The 26,302-nt window shown below is 52.9% G+C and overlaps 2 protein-coding genes across 3 annotated transcripts; one reads left to right on the top strand and one right to left on the bottom strand.

Annotated features, from left to right (window-relative positions):
- Positions 1-1,161: 1,161 nt before the first annotated feature.
- On the bottom strand, positions 1,162-26,072 carry OTOP2 (otopetrin 2). The gene is made up of 8 exons (XM_064728550.1): positions 25,992-26,072; positions 6,488-6,690; positions 5,489-5,917; positions 4,856-4,992; positions 4,195-4,253; positions 3,443-3,576; positions 2,079-2,968; positions 1,162-1,532 (listed from the first exon to the last, which is right to left on the bottom strand). The coding sequence occupies exons 3-8, from the start codon at positions 5,883-5,885 to the stop codon at positions 1,362-1,364; spliced, it is 1,788 nt and encodes a 595-aa protein (XP_064584620.1). The 5' UTR covers positions 5,886-5,917; positions 6,488-6,690; positions 25,992-26,072; the 3' UTR covers positions 1,162-1,361.
- USH1G (USH1 protein network component sans) lies at positions 9,458-19,809 on the top strand. 2 transcript variants are annotated; one of them, XM_064728518.1, is made up of 3 exons: positions 9,458-9,804; positions 17,490-18,731; positions 19,433-19,809. In XM_064728518.1, the coding sequence occupies exons 1-3, from the start codon at positions 9,641-9,643 to the stop codon at positions 19,434-19,436; spliced, it is 1,410 nt and encodes a 469-aa protein (XP_064584588.1). In that variant the 5' UTR covers positions 9,458-9,640; the 3' UTR covers positions 19,437-19,809. The 2 variants fall into 2 exon arrangements, with proteins under 2 accessions (XP_064584588.1, XP_064584589.1); XM_064728519.1 differs by lacking the exon at positions 19,433-19,809 and having other exon boundaries at positions 17,490-18,735.
- Positions 26,073-26,302: the final 230 nt, after the last annotated feature.

Here is a 26,302-nt window from a genome sequence, read left to right as displayed (position 1 = left end):
CTCTGCAGTGTTTTTTATTGGAACGATAAACCCTGATGGAACAATAAAGCCTTTATTAGAATGGTTAAACCCTGATTTCTCAGGATGCAAACAGAGCTCAGCTGTGCCAGTTTGACATGCACCCTCCTGTCCTGGCAGAGAGGGCTTTCTGAGGCTCTGCCTGGATGCTGGGTACAGCAGAGAGGCCTGTTTCTACTCCTGCAGCCCAGGACTCGTGCTCTGAAAGCCCCCTCAATCATTCCGTGGTTCGTGGAGAGCTGCAGGCACCCAGAAACCTGAGCCAGGGCCACAGGGTCGGGGTGCAGGGCTGTACTCTAAGCCTCAAAGCACACACAGGCTTGAGGATCCAGCACCAGCAATCCCTTCAAGGTGCTGGAGATCAAACTGGCATCAGCATTGCATTGATTTCTGTGTCATAGGGTCCCTTCAGGAGTTCAGTTACAGTGAAAATCAATAAATAACTTTGCATACAAAAATGTTCATATATTTTTTAAAAAAATCATTATGTATTTAAAAAAAGAAAAAAGAAAAGAAAAAAGAAAAAAGAAAAAAAGAAAAATCTCTTTATTATCCCCCAGACTGTATTGCCCACATCATCTTTATGATTCTTGAGCCCTGATTCAGGAAAGCTGAGAAAAAAAGTGTGCTAGAGCAATCCCATATCAGGGCTAGCCCAGGACCACAGGCACAGGTCTCCCTCCTTGGGAAGAGGAGGCTGCAGGGAAGCTTCCTGGAGAGGAGGGCACGGGCTGGCACAGAGAAGTGTTGAGAGGGCCCATACACATGGGCAATACAGAGAGGAAAGATTAAAATGTTTCCCAAAGCCTTTGGTGGTCACCAGTTTGTTTTTCACATCTCTGCAGGGGAGTGATTTCCGACTGGCCATATGAGGAGGTGAAGTGGTTTCCCTTTCTGTCCTTCCAGGCCTTTGTCAGCCCTTGCACTCTCCAGCTCTCTGTGTGCAGGGAGGCTCTGACTGCCCGAGGGTGCTGAGAACACTCTGGAGAGTCCATCAGTGGCATGGAGTGAACAGGCTTTACAAGGAAGGTGAGTCTCTGTGTGAACCAAGGGTAATCACCATGATCCCACTCTAGATAACTTCCTTTTTAAAAATCTGTTCTCTTTTAAGCTTTAAGAACTTCAGACACACACAGGCACATCCACACACAAGTAGCAAAAATAAAATCTGGACTATGTTTGGATCATCTTCACTGACAGTTCATAAATGCCCCAACACTGCAAGGGGACACGATTCAGGCAGTGTTGGGGACCCCTGGGGACATCTGGGCAGCTCCCAGCCCTGGGGCAGGAAGAAGGTGGATTGCTTGAGGAGGATCTCATCTTCCTTGCGAGGGAGCTCTTTAGGACATGATGTAGACCTCCAGCAAGCTGGCCACGGCGTGCATTCGGTAGAAGATGCCAAAGGGCAGGCAAATGTCCACGATGGCCGGCCACATGGAATCGCCATAGAAGTTCAGTTCTGTGTCATTGTCAAACTGGGGCCGGGCACCGAACGCTGGCATGATCCAGAGCTGTGGGAGGAAATGGGAGAACAGCACTGTGTGAGAAAGGTGTGTGCTGCATCAGGGGCCTGCAGTCACAGCTTCCCACGAAAGGAGCAAACTCCTAGGCCATGGGTTTCGAGATGTGCTGCCATGTCTCAAGAAAACCCAGACTTCACCCCAGATATTTGTCACTTTACATCCCTTCTTTGGGGGGTGAAGGGAATGGTTTAATATAATTTAATAATGTAATCTATCCCACATCCACTAATGCACAATAAAAATACTGAAACTGATTATTCTCTTGCATCCACCTCCTGTGTCTGATATTCTGGTGGTGACGGGTCTGTTGATCTAGCCTGAAATGTCTTAATTTCAGGGCAGTCACTTTGTTTTTTTAGGGGACAAGGGAATCAGAATTCTGCATTTATAAATATAACTAATGTACTTTCTGTACAGCAGAGGCACATAAAAGACTGCTTTTCCATAGGCCACACCTTTTCCTTCACAGACCCTTCTCCCCTGTGCTTGTAGCCCTCTCCTTCCCCACAAACTCTTCTCCCTGCATGTACTCACTATGATATTGCTCAGCAGCAGGAACATGGAGATCTCCCTCAAGAACTTCCTCCTCCAGTTCATCTTCTTGGGGGCAGTGAGGGACCTGATGAGGTCAGAAGCGTGCATGGCTTCCGTGCCAGCTGCTGCGCTGGCAGCCAAGGTGGTGCCAGTGTCGGGCACCCGCAGGGACACGGCGTTGATGTTCACAAAGGTGAGCCCGTAGAGGTCCTTCTGGTGAGACTCGTGCTTGCAGTCCTCCTTGGGGGGCTGCCGGTGGAGGCCCTCGATGATGAAGACGTTCTGGAAGGTGTGCTGGGCGATCATGAGGAGGGCGTAGGTGAGGTTGAGTGCGCTGATAGTGTCCCTTGGCGTGCTGGCCACGATGGCCACAATGGAGTAGTAGGAAATGGCATATTGCCCCAAGGCTGCCCCCATGAGCAGGGCCACATCCAGGGTCCTGGTGGGGTTCTTGTGCCGGTCCATGTCCCTCTTGTCAAACCGGTAGATGACGGAGCCGCCGATGCAGACAAGAGACATCAGGCTCAGACAAACAATGTTGAAGATGTAGTACATGGTGAGTGCTTGGCTCTTCTTGCTGGATTCAGTGCTGGAATTTACCTGCACCTCGTACAGGATGAGGACTCCCAAACCACTCACGAGGATGATGAGGCCCAACATGATGCCTACAAAGAAGGTCCTTCGGAAGAGCCTGAACTTCAGGCGCTGAATGTGGTGGGAGTGGTGGTCTATGAAGCGTCCAACGTTCTTCCACATGACATAGACCATGGCAGAGGCAAAGAGACTGTACTCAATGTTAAAAGGGTACAGCCAAAAGTAGCCATTTTTGAAGATCTGGCAGATTTGGCTGTTGCAATTGCATTCTTCAACTGAGCTGCTTCTCATTCCCACTGAAACAAGACAAAACCAGACAGGTGCCATGGTATTAAAACAAGGAACAACACTTCTCCCTGAAGGATTGGATGTTTGGGGTCAGTGAAAATCAAAACAAAGAACAAAAGAATATGTGACCACTTTAAAAACAAGGACACTTCACCCTCAGCTTTCTTGTGCCCAGGTTCTTTCTTAAAACGTTAACTGTTAGGTTAAATCTTTCTTTTTCCTTCCCTTCTTCAATCCCATCCCATTTGTACAGAGTCTTCCACCTCTCTGATTCCTGTCTGACAGAGGTTAGGAAATGAACATCTGACAGAGGTTAGGAAATGAGCATCCATACTTGGCTTTTAACAAATCAGCCCTGACAAAGGTACCTCCAGCTCTAAACAGACCTTCTGAAAAGGGATAAAATCTGACTTGCTAGGGAACAATTTCTACCTGGTAGGATCTCTCCCTGGACCAGATGGCTTCGCAAAGAGGCAGATTACCTTTCAGGAGCCACCTGAAGATTTCCTCTGTCATGTTTTTCTTCAGCTTTGAATGTGCCTTGTGGACAGACTCATCTGTCACTGCTGACATCCACACAGCCAGGTTTGTAGTCAGCGTCAGCATCAAGCCACATCTGCAGGAGGAGGAGAAGGTTTGTGACATTAAAGCAGTGGCTCTAGCCCATGTTTCTCCCATCCATGATTTGGGACTGTGGCATCTGCCTGAAGTGGTGTGAGGACTCCAATGGCCCAGGCTAGAAATCTTGATCCTTTCTTTGCTGCCCTCACTGCCTCTTCCTGTTTTTTGTCAATGCTCATGAGAATTAGCAAGGCTTGATTCGCATTGTTGCTTTTGAAAGAGTTTCTCAATAGTGAATAAATTAAAATATCTGAACTGGTCTCCAGCAGATCCAGTCTTGCAAAAGTGGACAAGATCTCATTTTAGCCTGAGTCTTGCCCACTGCATAGTTATCTTCCCCAGGGAAGAAAAAGTCAACTATGAATCATTATTTAATGATAATTATTTATTTAATACTATCTGCTTTGAGTAATGCTTGTATTCTTTAATTGAATCCCAACCCTGATATATCTACAGGTCATTAACCACAGCTGCTTGAGCTGGGATCTAAGTTTAGCTGGAGATTGAGCAGGTTTCGTTTTGGGCAGCATTAAGGGATTATCCCCTGGTTACACATTAGCTGTATGAGAGAGTACAGAACACCCAGTGGGATTCAAGGAGCAGCTGTGCTCACCTGGTAACGTTCAGGTGCACGTGGATGCAGTCTTTGGCAGAGACCCACAGGAAATATGTCTGCAGGGAAGAGAAAAGGAGTTGTTACTCCCAGCAAAACAAGAAAGCAAAGGACCCCTCTGAAGGAGGGATCTCCCTGCAGAGCCGAGAACAAGCTGGAGCCTCTTTTGCTTGGGTCCATCTGGGCTCAGCCTCACAGCTCATGATGCTGGCCCTCTGCTGGAGGTTCTTTGCTCTCACTGCCATTGCTCTGCCCATGGCCAATCCTTGTTCTGTCTAAATTGTCCCTCTCTGATCTCTTCCCTCCTTGGCATTGTCCCAGAGCAGGGGGTCCTCTCTGTGGCCCCTCAAACTGCAAGGTAGCCCCTGCCTTGATTGCCCTTCTCCCCCTCTGTTCTTCATGGGCAAGGAGGCCTGGCTGGCTGGGGGCTTTTCAGAGTTTGTGACAAAAATGCCAACAAGTTTAAATTGCTGCCATAGAGTGAGTTGAGTTGCCATAGATGGAAGCTGTTGGAGGGAGAAGATGTGGGCTGGGTAGGGGCTGAGTTAAGGCCTTGCATTTGCTGTGGGGGGCAGTTGAACTAAATCCAAGAGATCAGAGCTCCTTCCACTGGTGCCTGTGTCTCTCTACCGCTGCCCAAGACAGAGCACAACCATCTCACCTGGACCACCACAAATATTGCCTGCACAATGGGGTAGATGATTTTGATTGCAGACAGGCAGCTGTAGAAGCTCGAGTAATATCCTATTTTGAACACATCCATGACAAGGCTGAAAATGGCAAATAGGATCAGGCCTCCTGTTGGGGAACAAAATTATCTGTGGTTGGACAGATGTGTGCACATGGGCTAATGCAGATGGATGAGAGGAAGAAGAGGAAATGTTGTCATGAAGAGGCTTGGCTTCTACTGATGTTTTTCCTCTCCCAGCACCCAAATTATCTTGGCAGCAACAAAATCATACAATAATTTTAGCTGGAACTGATTTTCAATCAGCCTGGTATGCTGGGGCTAACAGCTCTTGCAAAAGCAGCAGAAGAGATCCTGGTGTAAGTTGCCAAGAGCCTTTGTGGATTCAGGGAGACCTGGCAGTGAATCCAGTGCAAGGACCAGGAGATGACCTGAGGCAGGGCATGGCGCCATGCCCCAGTCCATCAGCAGGAAGAGGCTGTGCCCAGATCTTTGCTGCTTCCCTTGTAATAACAGATGCTCCCAGGAACTGTCCATCTCTAGCACTAGAGAAGGGCAGGATTTAGGGACTGGAATTTGTATCTCCCCTCCAGCCCCAGCACCTACCTCTCAGCCAGATGGGCCCGGCGTGGGAGTCCTTGCCCAGGATGGCACCGGGGCACCGGGAGGTGCCGGCGAGGTAGAAGATGATCCAGATGATGACAATCAGCATCATGACTGTCAGCAGGAAGAAGACGTCGTAGTCGTGCACGGCGATCTTCTCGAAAGCGCCGCTGCTCACCAGCGTGCAGGCCAGCAGGGCCAGGTGCACGGCCAGCAGGATGGAGAACATGCGGCCACCCTTCTTCCACACTTCCTTGGAGGCAGGAGTGGAGGGCGGCTGGTGGCTGAAGGACGCGCTCTGGCTCAAAGCCAGGCCGGCTTTGTCGTCCTTGTGCCCGCAGCCCATGCTGCAGGGGAGGTGTCCGAGCTCGCTGTCCTTCTGCCCGGGCTCCTCGGTCATGGCTCAGCCAAGGCTCTGCCTGAGGGTCAGAGCTGTTAAGAAGAGAGGCCCGTGAGTGAGAGGTGCATTTGGAACAGCCCAGGACACGTGATGAGCAGCACAGGATGTATTGCAGAGACAGGGAGCGCAAGAAGAAGTGTGAGCTGATTTTTAAACTTTCCCTTTCCTGGTTCCCTGACGACTTTTTTACTTCAGATGCTCTTGCTCGGGAAGATCCCAGGTCCGTTTAATGACGTGTCACACCACATTTACGTGTTTATTGATGTGAGAATTGGAAAAGCACCAAAAAGCGCTCACAGGATCAAATACCCTGGGGCAAACAGCCAGTGTGGTTTAAATTCTAAATGTCACACACTAAATATTCTGAGAAATTGTTATACTTCCTTGCTGAAGAACAGGCCTCCAAAAGGTAAGAAACCCCCGAAAATTTTTGGACTATCACATCATAATTTGTAGCAGTTCCTGCAGGAAGGGTGTGAAATACTTGAGTTGTCACGCCCTCTAAAGCCCCTCGCCTGTGCCAAGTTTGGCATTTCATTCATTCTCAGTGAAAAGCCTGAAATAAAGTGAATCAACCATTCAAACAAAGCCATTCCACCAACCTGTTTTGCTGCCTGGGATCCAAATCTCTGTTCCTGCCAGGCTGAGAAGTTTCCCTGTTGCTGCAGCTTGGTCAGTTGAAGAATTTATACCTGTTGGGACGTCTCTGTGATTTATACCATATCTGGAGCTGACAGCAGGGCTTTGTGGGCTTCTCAGAGAAACTCATGTGATCCATTTTGTGCAATAGCTGATTTTGGGGAAGCTGGAAAGAGATGAGGAGATAAGGGTTATTTACCTAGCAAGAGCATGAGTTGACAACACCACTAAGCATGGCATGGACTGCTCGGTCACAGGGTCATGGCCACCACAGAGCAAGGCCACCCCACCAAATCCATCTCCCTACATGCATGAGGTCTCTTACCCTGAGAGGAGATGGTTTAGGTGATGAACTTGTCTTTGGTGATGATTTTGTGCTTGGCTTTCCGCTCACTGGAGCAGAATAAACACTGTGCCCCACCCTGTGCTATTCAAATCAGTCCACTCCATGCCTCGAAGGTTCTTGAGGAAAAGGAAGAAATTTGCATTTGTACCTGTTCAGTGCCACAGTAACTTAATCCTTTCCCAGCCATGCTGTCATCAACGAGGAAGGTTTAGCACTAGAGAAGGGCAGGATTTGGGGACTGGGATTTGTGGTCTCCTTTGCTGACGCAGTGCCTTTGATCTTTCAGGGTAGGATAACCTTCCTCAGGACCTTAATTCCTCTCCTTCCAAGGAGTAACCATGTCATAAACCACAGGGCAGGGATGATTCAAACCTTTGTCTGGTAAGGGAAGTTTCTGCTCAAGGTCCCTTTCACCCAGTTATGTTTTGTGGGGGAGCTATAGGAGTCCCATGGCAGTTCTGGGTGGACGGGGACAAGTTTTAGTCCTTGAGATGCCTCATTTGGAGATGTCTCTGCTGCTTTCCCCCTTCAGGGCAAGCACAGAGCTGGGGCCATTTGCTGTGTGTTTTCTCAGTCCCGTTCCTGCCCGCTTGTGTCCTTCTTGGCCCACTGCAGGACAGCAAACTGGACTGTGATGGGGAAGGAGAGCTCCGGATGCACTGCCCAGCCCAGGGCCAGCCCCTGTGTCCCTGCCCTGCTGCCACCAGCTGCACCAGCTCTGCCCTGCCGGGCCTCTGCTGAGCCATGGGGATTCCTTTTGGGGTGAGTGGCTGATCTCCTCTCAGCCTGCAGCCTTTCCCAGGGGAAGCCCAGGCCTCCCACAAGTAAATCCCAGCTGATCGTGATGTTTTGCAGAGGCCAAAGGTTCAGAGGCCCCTCGGGCTAAAGGCGCTGGTTTACCGTGCTTCTTTTGTCCTTCCCAGCCAGCAATAGAGGAAAGAGTGTTCTCTGCCTCGGGCAATGCTCCCAGTCCCCCCGGCAGCCACCGTACAACGCAACAAATTTAATTAGTAACAATACAAGAATCATGAAATAATGTCGGTAATGAATTGCAGACGTTACTGTGCTGCTTTTCACCGCAAGGATCCCAGCATCAAAAGCCTCAGTGGCTACTGCATCCCATCAGGCCTTGCCCAGGGAGGCTGAGCTGGTGCAAATGAACCTGTTGAGGTGAGCAAACCCCGCAGGCTCTGGCTCTGATGCACTTCCAGGTGTCCTCAGGCTGATGCTGTGTCAGCCACCCAGGGATTAATCACTGCAGCTTGCGTGGGTGCACCTGGCACTGCTTTAGGGCCACCCTCCTGTCTTGGAGCATTTTTTTTTTCCCTTACAAAAATAAGCTGCCTTTCTCATTTACTTCCTCTCTGCTCATTCCCTCCAAGCCCCCCTGATGATGTCTTACACTCTTTCCCCAGTTTTCGACTCTCCTCCCATTTCTCACCCATCCGATGGCTCTGTCCACCCTCTCCAAGCCCTGTGCCTGTCCCAGGGCCATGGTGACACACACAGAGTCCCGCCCTGGAGATCTCCTTTCCCAGGGTCAGGGCATTACAGGTAAAATGAACAAGAGAGTAGCAGGAAATTCCTCCTCCACGTCAGCATGTCCCAGGGGATACAGAAATCCACCGATTCACCCTTGGGTGTAATGTATTGGGCCAGCTTCGTGCTTCTGCCAACACCCAGCCTTGGCTCCATCTTTCGGACAGCAGAGGGTGCCCGGGAACCGGGAACGCTGCGCTGGAGACGCTTCCTGGGGCTGTCCAACTCCCCCAGGGTTCACCAGCGGGGAATTCTGTGTCAGCATAAAAGACACCAGAGGCCGGACACTGCACCCACTGCACATCGCAGTGAAGCACCCAGTTATACACAGGGTTTGGGGGGGGGGTTTAAGTCTCCAGAGAGTGAAAAGAGACGAGAAAGGGAATGTTTCCGGCCCTTACGAGTTTCCTTGGTTTATCAGATTCCTGTTGCACAGTTTGTTGTGCAGTTCCTTGGGAAGCAGAATTCTGTGGGTATGGGCAGGGTAGACTGGGGGGATAGGGATGATGACTGGGTCTGCTGTTGTCTTCCTAGTGACACTAGGGAGAGATATAAATAAATAAATAAATGTTTGGTGTTTTGCTTTGGGGTTTGTTTTGATTTTGGTTTTGTTTTGTTTTAAGTGAGGAAAAGCTGAGTTGTGAACTCCCCTGGTATTACTTTGAAATCAGTCACCAAGCTGCTCTCAGTCAACTCCACACAGAGCAGGATTGTCCATCCAGGTCCCCGCTCTGACAGGGCTGTGAGTGGAGGCCGTGGGGGTTTGTGCTCTTCTGACCCCCTCTTCCTCCTGTGGCTACTGCTGCCCCTTGCTTGAGATGGGGTAGCTGTGGAACAGGGGCATATTGGGCAGGATAAACCCAGCAGCCTGTCTGACAGCCTGCTCTGCTCCGGGGACACATAAACCCGGTGAATCGCTGCTGTGTGACCCGCGCTGAGCCCAGCAGAGCGATGCTGCTTAATTGGAGCTTTTAATGTGCCGTGGAGCTGGTGCGCGTTCCAAGGAGCCGCCGGGCCGGAGGATGCTTAGGACCCAGGGGAAGCGCTGTGGAGCCCGCCTGGCTGGGCTCGGAGCCGCTCCTGCCTCCCGGCCAGGACTTCTCAGGTGTCCCGGTGCGCGGAGCTGTGCGAGGCCAGCGCGGCCCTCCCGGCAGCTGCCCCTGCCCCAGCCCGTGCCCATGCTCCGGGCCCCCTGGGCACCCATGTGCTGGCGCGGGCACCCCTTGGCACCATGAATGACCAGTACCACCGAGCCGCCCGGGACGGCTACCTGGACCTGCTGAAGGAAGCCACCAAGAAGGACCTGAACTCGCCCGATGAGGATGGCATGACCCCGACACTATGGGCCGCCTACCACGGCAACCTGGACGCGCTGCGCCTCATTGTCAGCAGAGGGTGAGTGCTGCCCAGGGACCAGGGGAACTGGGACCCCCTTCTTCCCCCTCTCTGCTCGCACGTCAGTGTGCCCCACAACATTATGGCTTCTCTCTGTAAGACCCCTACCCCTGTCCTCCCTGCTGTTACTTTTCTTTGTTTGTGGTGCTTTGAATCTAACCCAACACTCCTGATAACTGCTCTGTGTTTTCCCAGCTCCTCTGACCCTCTAAGTGCTCCTGGCCCCCAGCCTGCTTGCAGCACCGTGGGCAGGGATGAGTTCACCTTTCCAAGTGCTTTGTAATCTTTTACAGCTCCCATAAGGATAAACACATTGTGTTGCTGATGTGTAAAAAGGCCTTTTAAGTGAGGAGGTAGAGAAAATAACTGCTCCCTCTGTCCCAAGAATGCTTGCAGAGGGATATATGCAGTGCCAGCTGGCAGTGCCTGGCACTTGTCTGTTTTACCCAGAGCAGAGTCTCAGTATGTGACCCCTGGGCAGCTTGTTGTACACTTGGAGCCCGGGAAATTCAGGTTTTCCAAGAGCAAATTTCTTTAAGCCCAGTCTCCCCCACAGGGCCTGCTCCATACTGGTCTGTGTCTCTCTGTATCTCACCCTGGGCTGCCAAATCTTTAAGAGTTTCTGGCTTCCTAAATGTGGACATGGTGGAGAGGTGGGAGTGGGAATAAGAGGACTTGTCAGACTGGAGGGATTTACACCTTGGTGTTGGGGGAACCACGCAAGGTCTGTGCTAAAGCAAGACCTGCCATTCCTAGCTCCCTCTGGGGCAGTCTGTGACTCTGCAGTTCCTATTAAACCCCCAAACACACAGCCCAGTGCTGCCTTCTGCTCCAGCAGCTCTTCTGGGCACCTCTTTTAAAGATGGAGTGGCTTCTGCCTTGTGTTGAGAGATTGGTGATGCTGATTTTGATTTTTGTATTTCTAATATTGTGGGATGATACTGAGATCAGCGGCCTGGATGGACATCACACCTCCTTGGAAGGGCTTGACTTCTCCACGTTGGGCTTGGTGGGCCTGTCAGCTGCCATGCAGGGATTTGTTGTCCACCCTGGGCTGTGTTAGAGCTCTTGTACCTGACCAGCCACATCTCCACTGCACCTGTTCCTGGGCTTTTGCCTTTTCCTGATATTCTGGTTTGCTTGTTCAAAACATTCAGCCAGAACCTCAGCTGTGCTCACAGGCAGAGCTCCTCCATCCATTGTTGTCCTTTCATTGTAAATAATTTCCTTTTGGATCCTGAACTGAAGGCTGTGTACAGAGTGGCTTTGAGAAGTCATGATGCAGTAGAAATGTGTTCAGAAAAAGATTATTTCTGGGTCCGGAAGGGAGAGAGCAAGACAGTGCTCCAAGTGGAGCATCCTGAGAGGGTCTGGGCTGAGAGCCCTGTGATGCTTCCCTGGCTGGGGCTCTGTGACTCCCTGTGTACTCCAGGAAAGGCTGTGCTCAGCAAAAACCTGTCCAGGGCTCCTGTCAGGACAGGAATTGCTAGCCAGGGTCAGAGGGACATGAGAGGAATGCTCAGGGGATGAGAGCCTGAAGTTAAAAATGGTTCCAAAGACTCTGATGGCAAAAAAGTCAACGTGGAAGGCCCAATCTGTGGTTGAATGCCCCTCCAGAAAGGCAAAGCCTTTTGGACTGACTTTATAATCTCTTTATATCACTGTACCTCCTCATATTGCTCATCTCCATCACAGGGCACCCTGCAGCACCACTGCCTGCCCTGCCAACCCCCATCTAAGCCAGCAGTTTCTGCCTCTCCACAAAGCCCAAGGGAAGCTTTTGTAAACTCACATTGGATTAAAAGGTCCTTGTGGGCTCAAATCGTGTTCCAGTGCAGCTTGGCTGCTGTTTAATTAACAACCTAATATACATTTGTTCCTGACAAGGAAGATAGCCTGGCAAAAGCCCAGTGCCCTTTACATGATGGATGGTGGAGCAAGGTGTGTGGCTGTGGGACTGCAGGATGTGTTTGCATTTGTGCATTCATCTCCATGTGTCAGATCCTTGCCCAGGGCCACAGAGAGACCAGTAAAGTGCTTGGCATGGAGGCAGGCACAGCCCTGCTCCTTGGAGCTGGCTGTGGGTCTGCCAAAGGCAGGAAAGCCCCAGCCTGGGGACAAGGGTGCCAGAGAGGTGGAATTGTGCAAGACCCAGCAGAGCCTGAGGGCAGACCCTGTAGTTTTCTGCCAGTGCCCAGGATGATGTGCCACAGTATTTAAGCTTTGTTCAGAGATGAAACTTAATGCTGTGTTATATATGTTACTATTACACCTGCACTATAACTACAGGCAAGAGGGAGAGCCCCTGAGCATCCCAAAATGTCAGAGAATTGCTCTCTGGCCTCTGCTGCCAAAATATTCCTCCTTTGGTTCAGAGAGCCCTGCACTACCAGGTGGGAGTGTGGGACTATGGGATGGAGCAGCATCTGGGGGAGTGGAGGCTTTGGGGCTGGGCTGGCTCCATGCAGGGATGGGGTGGGAGGCATCTCCAGGGCCTGAGGGGGCTGGTGAGCCTCCATCTGGGTGGCACAGGGATGTCAGAGCACACAGGATGATGGGGAGTCCTGGGACAGCAAGAAACACCAGAATCTCCTTGCCAGTGCTGGGCAGTGCCCAAACAAGATGGGACATTGAGTGCTATGAAATGCCCTTTGAGGGTGGCCAGAGGGACCCTGAGAAAGCAGGGCTGTGGGAGGGGGCTCCTGGGGGCCAAAATCATGGCTCTAATGGTCGTGCCAGGCTGATGGACACATGTAGGCTCTGTCATCAGTGAAGGAGCCTCATCCACATGTGTTCAGCAGATTGTGGTGTCAGGCTGGACAAGGAGGGGGGAAGAAATCCTTTGGTAGGTCCTTGAGGGAAGCTTGTTGCCCCAACCCACATGGAAGGGGTAATGAAATAGGCTGGTGATGTGTCTGTGCCTCTGTGCACCCTTTGCAACAGACAGAGAGAGGGTTTGGGATGGAGGGATCAGCAGTGGCTCATCCTTCTTGTTTGCCACACAAAAAGCCTTTTTCTTCCTCCTGGCTGGGCTCCAGTGAGGAAAACAAACTCAATTAACATGATGGCTGGGAAGAGGCAGGCAGGCTGGCATTTAGCATTGCAGCTTTTCAGACACAGTAATTCTTCAGTGTGGTTCATTAGGCACTGCTGTGGCAGTGGCAGGCACCAGTCCAGCTCCAGTTATAGGCAGGTCTGGGGGCCTTGGCTGGGATCAGCCAGGACTTGCTTGCAGTGGACAGCAGGAGAAGTGAGGATGTGTCTGCAGGTCCTCGCTCAGCAGAGCTGGTTCCCATTTCCCCTTCTTACAGAAACAGGGGGCAGTGGCATAGGGGACAGGTGGCTCAGCCATGGTTTGGGGCTGACGGTGGCTCCTGACATCAGCCAGGCTGCTCGAGGGCATCACATCGGCCCTCAGGGCAGGGCTGCAGCGGAGCTTGCAGCAAAGGCACGTGAAGGGGATGTGAGGGTGCTGTGAGGGCGATGTGAGGGTGATGTGAGGGTGGTGTGAGGGTGATGTGAGGGTGATGTGAGGGTGCTGTGAGGGTGGTGTGAGGGTGATGTGAGGGTGATGTGAGGGTGATGTGAGGGTGGTGTGAAGCTGATGTGAGGGTGATGTGAGGGTGATGTGAGGCTGATGTGAGGGTGATGTGAGGGTGATGTGAGGGTGATGTGAGGGTGATGTGAGGCTGATGTGAGTGTGATGTGACGGTGGTGTGAGGGCGATGTGAGGGTGATGTGAGGCTGATGTGAGGGTGATGTGAGGGTGATGTGAGGGTGGTGTGAGGGTGATGTGAGGGTGATGTGAGGGTGATGTGAGGGTGATGTGAGGGTGATGTGAGGGTGATGTGCACCCTCTGCACCCACAGGGCTGGAGGCCGCGTGGGAGCCGGGGCAGCCTGGCTGTGTTGGTGGGGACCTTCCCAGGGTGAGGACCTGCCGGGAAGGTGAAGGAGCAGGGTGGGGCTCTGTTGCAGCTTCGTGGCTTCCGGCACCTGAGCTGGCTGCTGGCAGTGAGGGTGAGCCCTGGGCACGTTGGGGTGCTGAACCAGGAGATGTGGCCGCGGCCACTGCCCCAGCACGAGCAGCACTGGACAGGAGCTGCCAGCCTGGCTTTCTGCTGGGACAAGAGGCAGAGAGCCCTGGCACGACCCTCATCTACAGCATCTCTGCTGGATTTTTGGGGATTTGAGCCTGGAGGACAACTGAATCCTCAGGCTACCACTACCTGGGGAAAACTTGGTGTACAAGACCCAAAGCTCTGCTCAGAGCCCAGAACCTCATCTTTTCTGCTCTTTTCTAGGCTTTGCTTGGGTCATTGCCCTGACTGACTATGCTGAAGGTAGTGAGAGATTGTTTCTCAAGCCATAAATTATTTTTTTCACTCTTCCTTTATCCAAAACCATTTTATGGGAGCAGAGACACTCTGCACCCAGTTGGCTCCTGGTCTGAGGGCCCGATACCTCACACACACCCATGAGCCAAGGGTGAGCCAGCCCTTTGCTATCAGAGGAACTTCACACATGCGGCCAGGGAAGAGCATATGTAAGTGCCCCTGGATTCCCCAGCTAATTGGAATCCTATGGGAGAAGCAGAGGGGAAAAACCAGCAGGAAGGGAGTGAGCATGCATGTCATGGTGCAAACACAGTGACTCAAGAGATGCACATGTCCACATAAGGGGCCCAATTAACAGTGTTTTAATAATGATTATTACAGGAGTTGACTAAGTGCTCAAAAACGCTTTGAAGCTGAGAAGTGCTGCACTTTACACCTGTTATTAAAATATGTTCCCACTTAGTGGACCCTGCAGTCAGCATCTCCTCATGTGCAGCACCCCGGAGGTGAAGTTTTGCTCAGACAGACACCTGCCAGAGGGAGGGCCTCATGTTTATTATCTGAGTTGAATCAAACATCCCTACTTTGCAAGTCACCGTTCTTCTTTCCTTCTGATGCATTTTTAGCGCCTGCGGCAGACATTTACAGGGCAGAGGGCCTGGGATATCTAATTTTGCTCTAATACTCTTCTTTCTAGACAGTGGAAATGACCAGGGAAAGCTGGTTTTGATGTTCTTTCCCCCCTCTCTCTCAGGAAAGTAGACTTTCACATATGAAACCCCCAAGAGCTCCCTGGCTTTGCCCTCTGCCCCCTGAACCAGACAGACCTGAGAACAGGCTCCAAAAGGTACTTGATGGATTGAGCATCCACACACTTAATTTAGGGGGCAAGACTGTGAGTCCACTGCTCAGCCACTGTCCACACCATGAGTCCACAGACACACCGGGACCCTTGGGGTGCCCGGGCTCACCTGCCCACCATGCCAGGCACACAAGTGCCCTTTCAGAGCACACAAAACAAACCAACAGCCCTTCACACACTGGAGTCTCTCCACCAGCACCAGCAGTTCCATGTGGAACAGGTTCACTGGCTCTTTAAATCCAGCTCCATCAATAATTTACTCCTCTCTTGCAATTCATCAAATATTTATCCTCCCCATGCATTTCCCAGCCTGGACATGTCACTACGAGGGTAGAAGCAAGGGCTGGGGAATTACTGCTCCTGGAAACTCGGCATTGCCAGAGTACTATCAGATCCCTTCTCTCCTTTTCTTGGCTTCATGGCTCCTCAGCCCTGATCTCCTGCCTTCCCCCTCTTCATCACCCGTCTTTGAAACCTTTTTCTCCTTCTATAAGAGATGTCAAAGGCTGTGGCTCAAAAGTCCTGAAGGGTTTGTGATTTTTTTGGCCTTACAGAGTTTCAAACCTATTGATTAACTTGCTGAATTTGCCAATGAGCTCAAGGTTGTACTTAGTATGTTTCTGTAAATTTAATGAAAACATGTTTATGATGGAGTTTGCTGTTCATGCTCCCACAGAGAAAGCTGAGTGCACCTCATAGCAGCTTTCAGGGAGTGAAGTTGGGAAGTTCATGCTCTGGGTGCAAATAATCTCCAGCTTAACCTCTGGACAGGCTTTATTGCTTTTCTAAAGCCTAATGATTGCAAACGTGGCATTACACTGACTGGGCAGTTCCTCTCTGTCTCTGCTGCTCCTTGGACAGTGTTCCAGGCAGGCAGTGGGGTCCCTGTGTGGGGATGAATGTGCTGGATGAGGCTTTTTCTGGGGTTTGGGCGTTTGCATAAAGTGATGAAGGTGCAAAGCAGGAGGGTAAAGAAGTCCCTCTGCTCCTGTGGTCCCCTGCTCCTTCCCTGGAGAAGTTTTTGGACTCTTTGAAGTCAGAGAAGCCATAGCTCAGAGCACATGGGATTTGGGAGAGGGTTCTGGGCTCTGCTGCTCCCAGCTCTTGTCAACACAGACCCTAAAGCAGTGAGGAGTTAAGTAACCTTTGCTGAAGGTCTGAAGTGTGCATTTAAAGAGTTGGACCTGATGATCCTTGATGGGTCACTTTCAGTTCTCTATGATTTGCTTTCTGCACTCCTGGTGTCACCATGGACTGAGGTCTCTGTGGAGGAGGAACAGTGCTGGGTTCCCCTGGAGCTCTCTGAAAGGGTGGTGTGGGAACAGGCAGGAGCTGTGCTGAGCCAGAGCTCTGCCAGAGCCCTGCTGCCCACGAGGAGCTGCTCCTGAGGGTGGTGGAGCTGCCCAGCCTTAATAAAAGGCTTTGCCATATCCATGTGCACGGAGGGAGAGCGCTCTGTTGACAGATACTGCTGCTGGCTGCATATCATTAGCACAGCTCGGGAGAGGGCTGGGCCAGCAGGGGTGTGAACTCTCTCTCGTTTCACCTGAGCACAAATACAGAGGAATGCCAGACTTCCCTTGGATCCCAGGTTTGTGTTTGTCCTGGCACAGAGGGCAGGAGATGCAGGCAGGGGGTTGTGTCCTGCCAGCAGCTCGCTGGGGCAGGGGCTGGCACAGTGTGAATGGAGATGCCACTGGCAGTGTCCAGCTCCTGAGGAGTGCAGAAACCTAATCTGCACTTTCTCTGAAACTGGATTCTCTGGATGTGCTAATACCAGCGTGCTTCCAGCTGTGCTATCGAGACCAAGCATGGTACAGCAAAATCTCCCTCAAAACCCCAATGCCAAAGCCAATGACAGCAAAATCACTCTTATCCTCTCATGCCAACGTTCCTCTTTGTGCCACAGATTTCCCCAGGTGCCAAGGAACAGCTGGGTGGGAAGGCACAGCAGCTGGGGGGTTTCAGAACCATTGCTGAGGATGGATGTTTCATGGTGGGATCCCAAGGTGTCCTACCCAGGATGTGGCATACAGAGAGGCATTTGGCATGCCCCCCACAGAGGCTGAATGAAGGCAAGTTCTGAAGACAGATTCTGACTAGAATTAAATAGGATATTTGAAATTTTACTACAAGCTTAAGGTCTGAGATGGCATTAGACCCGTTGTCTCAATTCTGGGCTATTCAAAACCTGACTTGCCTTTCTCAGAAGTTGGTTTGATGTGGGAACACATTTTTGTTGAGACCTAAATCCAAGTCACATTGCCACAGCCTTGCACGTGGGGCATGTGATTCCATGTCAGTAGTACACCCCTCCAGAAGACCCCTCTAAAATTAAGTTGCAGGAACCTTAGGTGAATAGCTTGATATTTCAAGCAAGGAGGCAGCAGTTCATGGTGCTGATTTGCCCCTGCACAGCTGGGAATGTCTCAGTGAGGTCTGTCATCAATCCCTGCATGCTAACCAGTTGATTTTCTTGCTGCCTAGGGGTGATCCAGACAAATGTGACATCTGGGGGAACACCCCCCTCCACCTGGCAGCAGCCAACGGCCACCTGAACTGCCTCTCCTTCCTCATCTCCTTTGGGGCCAACATCTGGTGCCTGGACAATGACTACCACACCCCGCTGGACATGGCAGCCATGAAGGGGCACATGGAGTGTGTGCGGTACCTGGACTCGATTGCTGCCAAGCAGAGCAACCTCAACCCCAAGCTGGTGAGCAAACTGAAGGACAAGGCCTTTCGGGATGCAGAGAGGAGGATTAAGGACTGTGTGAAGCTGCAGAAGAAGCACCACGAAAGGATGGAGAAACGGTACAGAAAGGAGATGTCAGATAATTCGGATACCATGAGCTTTTCCAGCTATTCCAGCAGCACCTTAAGCAAGAAGTTCCAGCACATGTCTATGGTGACTTCCCTGCCATATTCACAAGCCACCATCCATGGCACAGCCAAGGGAAAGACGAAAATACAAAAGAAGCTAGAGAAGAAGAAGCAGGTGGATGGGACATTCAAGATCTACGAGGATGGCAGGAAAAGCGTGCGGTCTCTGTCTGGCCTGCAGCTGGGCAACGATGTCATGTTTGTGAAGCAGGGCACGTACGCCAGCCCGAAGGAGTGGACGCGCCGCAACATCCGCGACATGTTCCTCACGGACGAAGACACCGTCTCCCGTGCCATAAGCGACCCAGGTTTGCACATGGACTCGGCCCACTCCGAGGTCAGCACCGACTCCGGACACGACTCCTTGTTCAACCGCCCCGGGCTGGGCACCATGGTGTTCCGGCGCAACTACGTCAGCAGCGGGCTCTTCGGCATCGGCCGCGAGGACGGCGCCGCGCCGGGCGAGGACGGCGCCGACGGGATGGGCGTCAGACTGCGGAGCCGCCTGCAGCGCTCGCCAAGTCTCAACGACAGCATTGGCAGTGCCAACAGCCTGCAGGAGAGGAACGCCGAGGAGCTGCCCTGGGATGAGGTGGAGCTGGGCTTAGACGATGACGACGAACCGGACACCAGCCCCTTGGAAACTTTTCTGGCTTCCCTGCACATGTTTGAATTCATCTCCATTCTGAAGAAGGAAAAGATTGACTTGGAGGCCCTCATGCTGTGTTCAGACCATGACCTGAAGAGCATCAATATCCCTTTGGGCCCCAGGAAGAAGATCGTGGATGCCATCCAGAGGAGACGACAAACGCTGGAGAAGCCAGATGTCATTGTAGACACTGAACTGTAAGTGGGAGATGGGGTGTCTGAGGGGTTAAACCCTTCAGCAGGTGCAGATGTGGATAATGTAAGGTCTTGTTTTCAACCTGCTTTGGAAGAGTAGGAGTCCAGGTAACCTCAGCACTTCTGAGTGTGGGCAAATTCCTGCTCGTGTGGAAAGGATGAGAGTTTGGAGAGGTGGCAATAGTGTTAGTTCATTACTCAACAACCTTAATGTAACTGGGCAGGACGTGAAGCCCTTGTTTTGTTTCATAACCCATTTGAGTGCAGACTGCTTTGTGGTCTGATGCTTCTCAGTCCATGTAGCTGAGATTTTCAACCACGCTCAGGCTTGTATTGACTCTTCACCTTTTGAAGACATTAGGAAATCAACCGCAATTCCTGGTGGGAGCAGGCTGATGGCAGTGCCAGGTGGCTTTGGGAATCCTTCCCCAAATGCTTGAGACCTTACTCAGGCCTCTGGAGATTGCATATCTGGGTTGGAGTTGTTGCTGTTTTATGGTGTCTCCAGGGTTTGGTTGTAGGGTTAAAGGACTGTGTACCTGTCAGAGAGGAGAAGGGAAGGCCACATGCACTGACACCCCAAATCACTGTTTTGTTTGGGCTTCCCAGCCTTCAGATATCTGTGTGCTGCCTTTACAGCCTTTCAGTACAGCTTGTTCTTGGATCCTCATGGTCCTGATAGATTTTTCTCTTTTCCTTTGCAGATAGCAGCAGCATCTTTTTTTTTTTTTTTTTTTTTTTTTTAATGCTCAAGAAACAAACCCAGTTCTAAGTTGCCAGAAAACACAAGCCAGAGACTCCCTTTCTGGGGCAGCTGAAAGCTACAGCCATCCCCACCAGTCCCACGGGACTGCTCCCTGCCTCTGCACCCTGTCTGTGCAATGCTCCTGGGCAGCTCCTGGCACGGAGGGATGACAGCTGAGATTGGACCAGGCAGCTCCAACCTGCCAACCTTCAAGGGACCATGGTCTCCCACTCGCTGGAGGAAGGAGTGAGCTGCACAGATGGCTGGGACACTGCTGTCACAGGCTGTGACACCACACCAAGCCATGAACAGAAGGAGATAACGTGGTATTTTCAAAGGGACACAAAATAAATAATTACAATCTATTCTTCCCTGAGCAAGTGGTTGTTTTGGGGTTTGGGCTTGAGGAGCAGAGGGTTTGGGAATTCTGCTCTCTCTCCTGGTTCTCCTTTGGTGAGAAGCATCATCCTGTCTGGTGCTGTGCTTTTGGAAGGGAGTTCTGATGGCCATGGTGTCAGTTTGAGATGTGCCAGCTGTGACTTTATCCAGCTGGTGCCCAGCAGGTCTGTGAGTCTGCTCTGTGCTGTTTTGAGGGCAAAATCAAGAATGAAGATGGTGCTTCGAACATGTTGGTAGTTGCCTTCCAGTGTCAAATGGTTATTTCACAGACCAGTGTTTCTGTCCCATCTCTCCAGGGCACTGAGCTGTGACAGCAGTCTGTGTGCAAGGGACCTTGTCTCTGGAATCCAGCAATCTCCCAGGACTGAGCACAGCACCAAGCTGCAGCCCAGAGTCTCTTCTGAGCATCCCTGATGCATCAGTGCTCCAAGCACAGCTCTGAACCACAGTGTCAGGTGTTTCCACAGACCCATCCCAATGAACAGTGCACTCCCAGCTCCACTGCACCATTTTAGGTGTGATCTATGGATGGTTCCTGGGTTGCAGGAGTTTCTGGGGTGCAGCAGCAGGATGGGCAGCGACATATTCCACCGAGGGAGAGTCAGCAGCCTGTGACATGGGGGATTGGCAAAGTGCCTGTTCAGGCTGTGATGCAGACTGTCAGATCAGAAAAATGCTGCACACGTTACTGGCCTTGCTTATCCACTTCATCTCAGGGATGCAAAGGATAAGGAATGACCTGTGTGTGCTCATCCCAGGCCAGGCTGGGATTTGGACCACACTTAGTCCCTTTGGAACTGCAGAGGCTGTGGTTATGCTGGTTGGAAGATGGGGATTTGTTTGGTGTGAAGCAGCTGTGCTGCTCCCTGTCTGTGCTTGCCCTGGGTGTGGGTGTAGGGGAGGAAAATTACTCTTTGCAAGTCAGAAATACTCAGGCATTTGTCTGCCCTGCTGCTCCCCAATGGCTGAATCCCCACCAGGAGAGTGTGGGGTCCCAGCCTCAAGCCACTGCACACAGAGATGCTCTGGCATCCCCTAAACACCACCACTGCACCGAGGGTCTGAGATCTTTCTGCACAGATGTAAACTGATTTGGCTTTTTTAAGCATTTTTTAAAACCTAACAGTGCATTTATGTGTGGAACTGCAAGTTCTGAATAACTCTTGGCTCAATGTACAGGCAAAAGGGCTCAGATGTGCTGAGTCAGTGAGTTCTCCACGAAGGCTGCACTGCCCCGGCCCCAGCTCTGTTTTCTTTGGTCCCTTTCCAAAGCCCGGGGCTGGTGTCCCAGCAGGGACAGCGATGGCTTGGCTGATGCCACAGCTCCCTCTGCCGGGACCAGGCCTGGGAGAGCAGGACAGGGCCCGCAGCCCGCTGGGATCCCCTGTGCCAGCAGCCCCTGCACCCTCGGGACAGTTCGAGGCTGTGATCACTAAACTCACCCTGCTCCTCATGCACATCTGAGCCTCATCCAAGGCCTCTGCCCCTTCTCTTGGCCAGAGCATCAGTGCCCACTATGAACCAGTCCCCAGCCCCAGTTTCCCCAGGGATGGATTGTGCCTTTGGGTCTGTGCAGGGTGCAGGAGGGGAGTGATTTGCCATGGCTCACTCCATTGCCACTCCCATGCAATGGCAACCAGTTTATCCCAGCAGATGACAAAGAGAAGTGGATCTATTGGCTTGGCACCCACTGGAGACTTCAACAGGCCAGGCACTGGGATGTGGATGGAGGGTATTTCAGAGGTCTAGGCACCTGGGGTGTGCCCACTCCCTGACTTTTGCTGTTTTGCTTAGGAGCACCCAGGCAGTTGCTGATGTTGAGCTGATGCAGGCAGAGATCCTTTCTCCCAACTTGTCTTTCCTTCAAAGAGCCAGTGAAAGGTTTGGTGACATGACAGCACCCAAGTGCCATGGGACATGTCCCTGCATAGCTAAGACCAAGCCCAGAAATGCCACTTGGGATCACCAAGCCCTGAGATCAATGTCATCACCTCTGTAACACAGGGAAAAACCAAAACAGCTGGGGCATCAATGCAGTGTGGCACTGAGATGGGCTCTGTGGGATGAGGAGAGTGGTCTGTGGACTTAAGGGGGCTGTCATTGACCCCAAAATCTCCAGAACAAGCACCTGCATTTGGATCTCATGCATGTTCTTTGTCTCAAGGTTGGGTCCATGGTTTTCAACCAAGTTTGTCCCACAAAATGTGGGGCCACAGCCCTTGCAGGACACAACATCCAAAGCTCTAGCCAAAGAGATGTTTCCTGCATTCCAAGCCCCCCATCCAGCTGGGTTGCACCATCCCACTGGGCTCATGATGGAGCATGAGATGGGAACGTGGCTGTCCCCAGGTTCTCAGAGCTCAGCTTGCCCTGTGGCTGCTCTGCCCATCGGAGCTTCCACGGGGGAACCTCACGGTGCTCATTACACTCCACCACCGAGAACAACAAGCTCCTCTTGGAGAGGGTGCTTGTGAAAGCAGGGTGGAGGCCAGGGCTGGCACACCCTGGAGAACACCCTTAAATACCCTCCCAAACAGAAACCCAGGCAGGCAGCAGGTTTCCCCGGCCCGCTGCTGCCAAGGAGCAAACACTGTCCCTGTGGCACCGGAGCTGTCAGACACAGGGCAGGTCCTGCAGTGCATGGCAGCAAGTGCCCATCGGGGAACCAGAGATCCTGGGGATGGTTGTCCTGTAACCTCCCAAGCCACAAACCCCAAACCACCCTGTGTCTGTGTGAAATGGGGCTTCCCAGCAAAACCAGTCCCCTGGGTTTAGCTTGGACACGTGTTTCCTTGTCCCTGACAGTGTTGGAGGTGGTGTGTAGGGAGTGGAGAAAGGCCAATGGGCCATGCCAGTGGTCCAGGCATGCCTTGGACACTTCATCCTTGAGCTGGACAGCCCCAGCTCCTCCACTGAAGGAGCATTGCTCACTAAAGTGATGCTGATTCCCAGGCCCTGCCTTTATCCCCAGGCAGCTGCTGCAAGGGGGGATATGTTTGCACTCATTAGCACTCAGATGCTGATCTGGAGTGGGGAGAGAGCAGGGGAGGTTTTTGGGCAAGACTGAGCTCATGCAGAGGTGTTGTTGGAGATGTGGGCTTGCAGGATTGCAGCATTGCCACTGCTGGCCCGTGGGGATGGGGCTGCTCCTCCAGGCTTCTGGCAGCACCTGGATGGCACGAGTGCTCGGCCTTGCCATGTGGGGCTGACATGGGAACTGAGAAAGGACACCAACCACAGGACACCAGACAGCTCCTACAGGCAGAGAGGCCCAGGGGGAGGCATTTCACTTGGGCTGGAGCATCTTGCCCTCAGCCCTGCCTGGTGCTCCTCTTCCCCAGGTCGCCCAGAGTTGGTGACAGCCATGGTGCCCACACCAGAGGGTGACTCTGGGGTCTAGGACCTGCCAGGCCAGCATGGGCCATTTCACCCCACTTGCTTAACTATTTCCTGCCCATCCCACCAGGGATTCACTTCCTGGCCCAGCAGCTGAGTAATGCATGGCTACAGGACAGAGGCAAGGGGATTGTTGCAGAGCACCTCCTGCATGCTCTGGATTTGCTGAGCCTTGCATGGTGACCCCTGACAGCCCAGCACAGGGATGGATACAGCACTGATATGGCCTGGGTTGGATGCAGCACCTCACAGGGGCCTTGCAACTGCTTTTGGGAGTCTGCATGGCTATTCCCAAAACCAAAGTGCCCCAAAAGGCAGGAGCATGGACACAGCTCAGCATGTCTTCCCAGTGACAGTTGCTGAGTGAACTGGGAAAGTGGGAGAAGCTGAGGGCCATTTTATTTAAATTCTGACTTAAGAATTTACAGAATTTATTCTGAATTCAGAATTAACAGGGAAAATAATTTTCTACATTTCATAAATTCATAAATTTTCTACTTAATGCAATTTATAAGTACTAGCAAAATATCAAGCAATGCCATGGATTCTGACACCAGTTTTTTCAGGCTGGTGTGAACTCCCTGGTACCCATTGTCCTTGTACCCATCATCCTGGCTTGCTCCCAAGAAGGAGCACAGAGCCCCACTTGCAGATAGCTCTGAGCATGCCAGGGGGGAGCCAGGGCAGAGAAAGGTGTGAGGCACCACCAGTGCCCTGGGCCCACTCTGGATCCATCCCAATGGCCACTGACAGCACAGCTGGGAAAAGTATGCTTGGAGCACACCTGAGCATTCCAGGTCATCACCCAGGACATCATCCCCAGCTGCTGAACATGCCTGGTCCCCTGTGAGAGCCAGGCTCTGGCACAGCCCTGAAACCAGCACTGAGGATGGGCTCACAGGAACACTGCTCCAGGGAAACTGAAACTGGCAACTATTTTAGGAGGACTTGACTTGAGCCCAGTGGTGGAGCTGGCTCTGTGCCACTCCACGTGCTGGGGTGAGAACTCTGAGCAGTCAGGCACAGCCCCAGCACCACAACATCCCCTGGGTGAACAGAGGGTCAGCTCAGCAGGGACATGTGGGTCCCAGGGGTGATGGATCAGCTCAGCAAGGACACGTGGGTCCCAGGGGTGATGGCAGGTGGGGAACCCTCAGAAGCTGGGACAACACCAGCAGTGGCTCCTGAGCAGTGCTGGTAGCTGTGACCGTGCTGTACCTGGGGCAAACACCTGCGCTGCAGGACTGATGCTCTGGATGACCTATGGATGCTGCTCTGCACACTCTGCTGGGGGAAAAGGCACTGAGGGGGCTGTGGGACCCTTGGCTGGTGTGGGGCCCGGCCAATGACTGTCACTGCATGTACTGTGGCACTGCCTGCCCAGGCACCAGGGGTCCCTGCTCACAGACCCTGAGCTCCGGGGTGGCTCTGAGGGCTGTGCTGACTCCAGCTTTCATCATTATCCCTCACTTTATTGGAATGACAGAGACAACGTTCCTGCTGCTCCTGATCACTAAGCTTTAAAGTTTCAGATGGTACTTTGACAACAACTATATCTTCCTGTTGCAGGACTCCAAGCTCTAACACATCAGCACTCTACACAGCCAACCGAGGCACCCAGCCCAGAAAGTCCTGGTGGGACCAGGAGCAGCCATCACCAAAGGAGACACCTGGGTGAAGGCTGGGCCACCCAGCTCCCCATGGAACTGCACTGGCTGGAGCAGCAAGGGCAGGGCTGCCAGGGTGGCATCCAGCCCAGAAACCACCTAAACCCAGACAGTGAGCAAGCATGGATGGAATTTCCAAGGGTCCCATCTCCTCTCTGTTGAGGCTGCAGCCACCACTGCCCGGGCAGAGGCAGCAGCAGGCTCAGCACTGCTCTGGTCCAAGGACGGGCTCTGCCCTCGCAGGAGGCGCCGGCGACAGATCTGTCTGCCACAACATCCCTTTGTTCCCATCCATTATCTCTAGCCCAGGAAACAGCGAAACTGGGCAGGCATGACCATGCCCAAGCAGAGCCTGGGACCCTCGCCCATGCTCACTCCCCAGGACACTGCCCTGGGCTCTCTGGCTGTTTTGGAAATGCACCCGTGTCTGGGATGGCCAGACTCGCCACGTCCCCATCCCTGGAGTGCAGTGCCATCAGCTGTGGGCAGTGCTGGTGACCAGGGTAGAGGAATGTGTGGGAATTCCAGAATGCCAAAAGGCCTGAACAGGGCAGAAGGCGGATTCTGGAAGCCAGCCTGGTGCTGCCTTTTATGTCTGAAAACCCCACAGCCTGGTCCTTCTCCACAGCCACCCACAGCCCCTGAGCTTGGCACTGAGGCTCGGCTGACCCGGGCTGGCTGCAGCTCACAGCACCGGAGCCAGATGGGGATGCCACCCCCAAACCTTTCTACATCCCTGGCGCTGCAGACCTCCCATACCAACACCCCTTATTTCAGCACCTTGACCCCACTAGTGTTTTGGAGCAGACTTCCCGGGGCAGGGGGATCCCCTGGGGTCCCACGAGGCCTGGGAAGGCTGAGCAGCACGGAGGAGGGATGGGGAGCTGCACAGGGCATCCATGACCCCATGGGAGCCGCTACCTGCGGAGGAGCAGCGAGCCCAGCCCTCGGCCCCGCTCAATAACCGAGCTAACGAGAGCCGCTGTCAACAAGTCCGCGCTCCCCAGGCGGCGCAGGAAGGACGGGGACCCGGGAGGAGAAACCTGTTTCACTGACCTTGCTCCATCACCGCCTTCTGGCTGCGCCGGGGGCGTTGGGGGCTGCGGCGGGGGGCGAGCGGCCCCTCAGGGGCACGGCGAGGAGCAGAAGGAGGAGGAGGAGGAGGAGGAGCGGGGCCGGGGCCGCATCGCCGGGGCCGCGTCGGGCGGGAGAGGGCGAGCCCCGCTGGGTCGGTGCCGGCGCTCGGCGCTGCTCGCTGCCTGCGGAGCCTCGCTCCACCCCTCCCCGCTAATAAAGCCTCCGCCGGTCCCTCCTTTGCCACTGACTCACGGGCTGACCCAGCCCCGTCCCCGAAGTGCCCCGCACTT

This window comes from Zonotrichia leucophrys, chromosome 18, assembly GCF_028769735.1.
Source record: "Zonotrichia leucophrys gambelii isolate GWCS_2022_RI chromosome 18, RI_Zleu_2.0, whole genome shotgun sequence".
Taxonomy (NCBI): Eukaryota; Metazoa; Chordata; class Aves; order Passeriformes; family Passerellidae; genus Zonotrichia; species Zonotrichia leucophrys.
The sequence above is the reverse complement of the archived record's forward strand: the minus strand, read 5'-3'. Positions and strand labels throughout refer to the sequence as shown.

Coding starts and splice junctions, on each gene's coding strand:
- USH1G (XM_064728518.1), top strand. CDS start 9,641: ATGAATGACCAGTACCACCGAGCCGCCCGGGACGGCTACCTGGACCTG. Junction 9,805..17,489: donor CGCCTCATTGTCAGCAGAGG/GTGAGTGCTGCC, acceptor CTTGCTGCCTAG/GGGTGATCCAGACAAATGTG.
- OTOP2 (XM_064728550.1), bottom strand. CDS start 5,885: ATGACCGAGGAGCCCGGGCAGAAGGACAGCGAGCTCGGACACCTCCCC. Junction 4,993..5,488: donor CGGGCCCATCTGGCTGAGAG/GTAGGTGCTGGG, acceptor GTTCCCCAACAG/GAGGCCTGATCCTATTTGCC. Junction 2,969..3,442: donor CTTCAGGTGGCTCCTGAAAG/GTAATCTGCCTC, acceptor GTCTTGTTTCAG/TGGGAATGAGAAGCAGCTCA.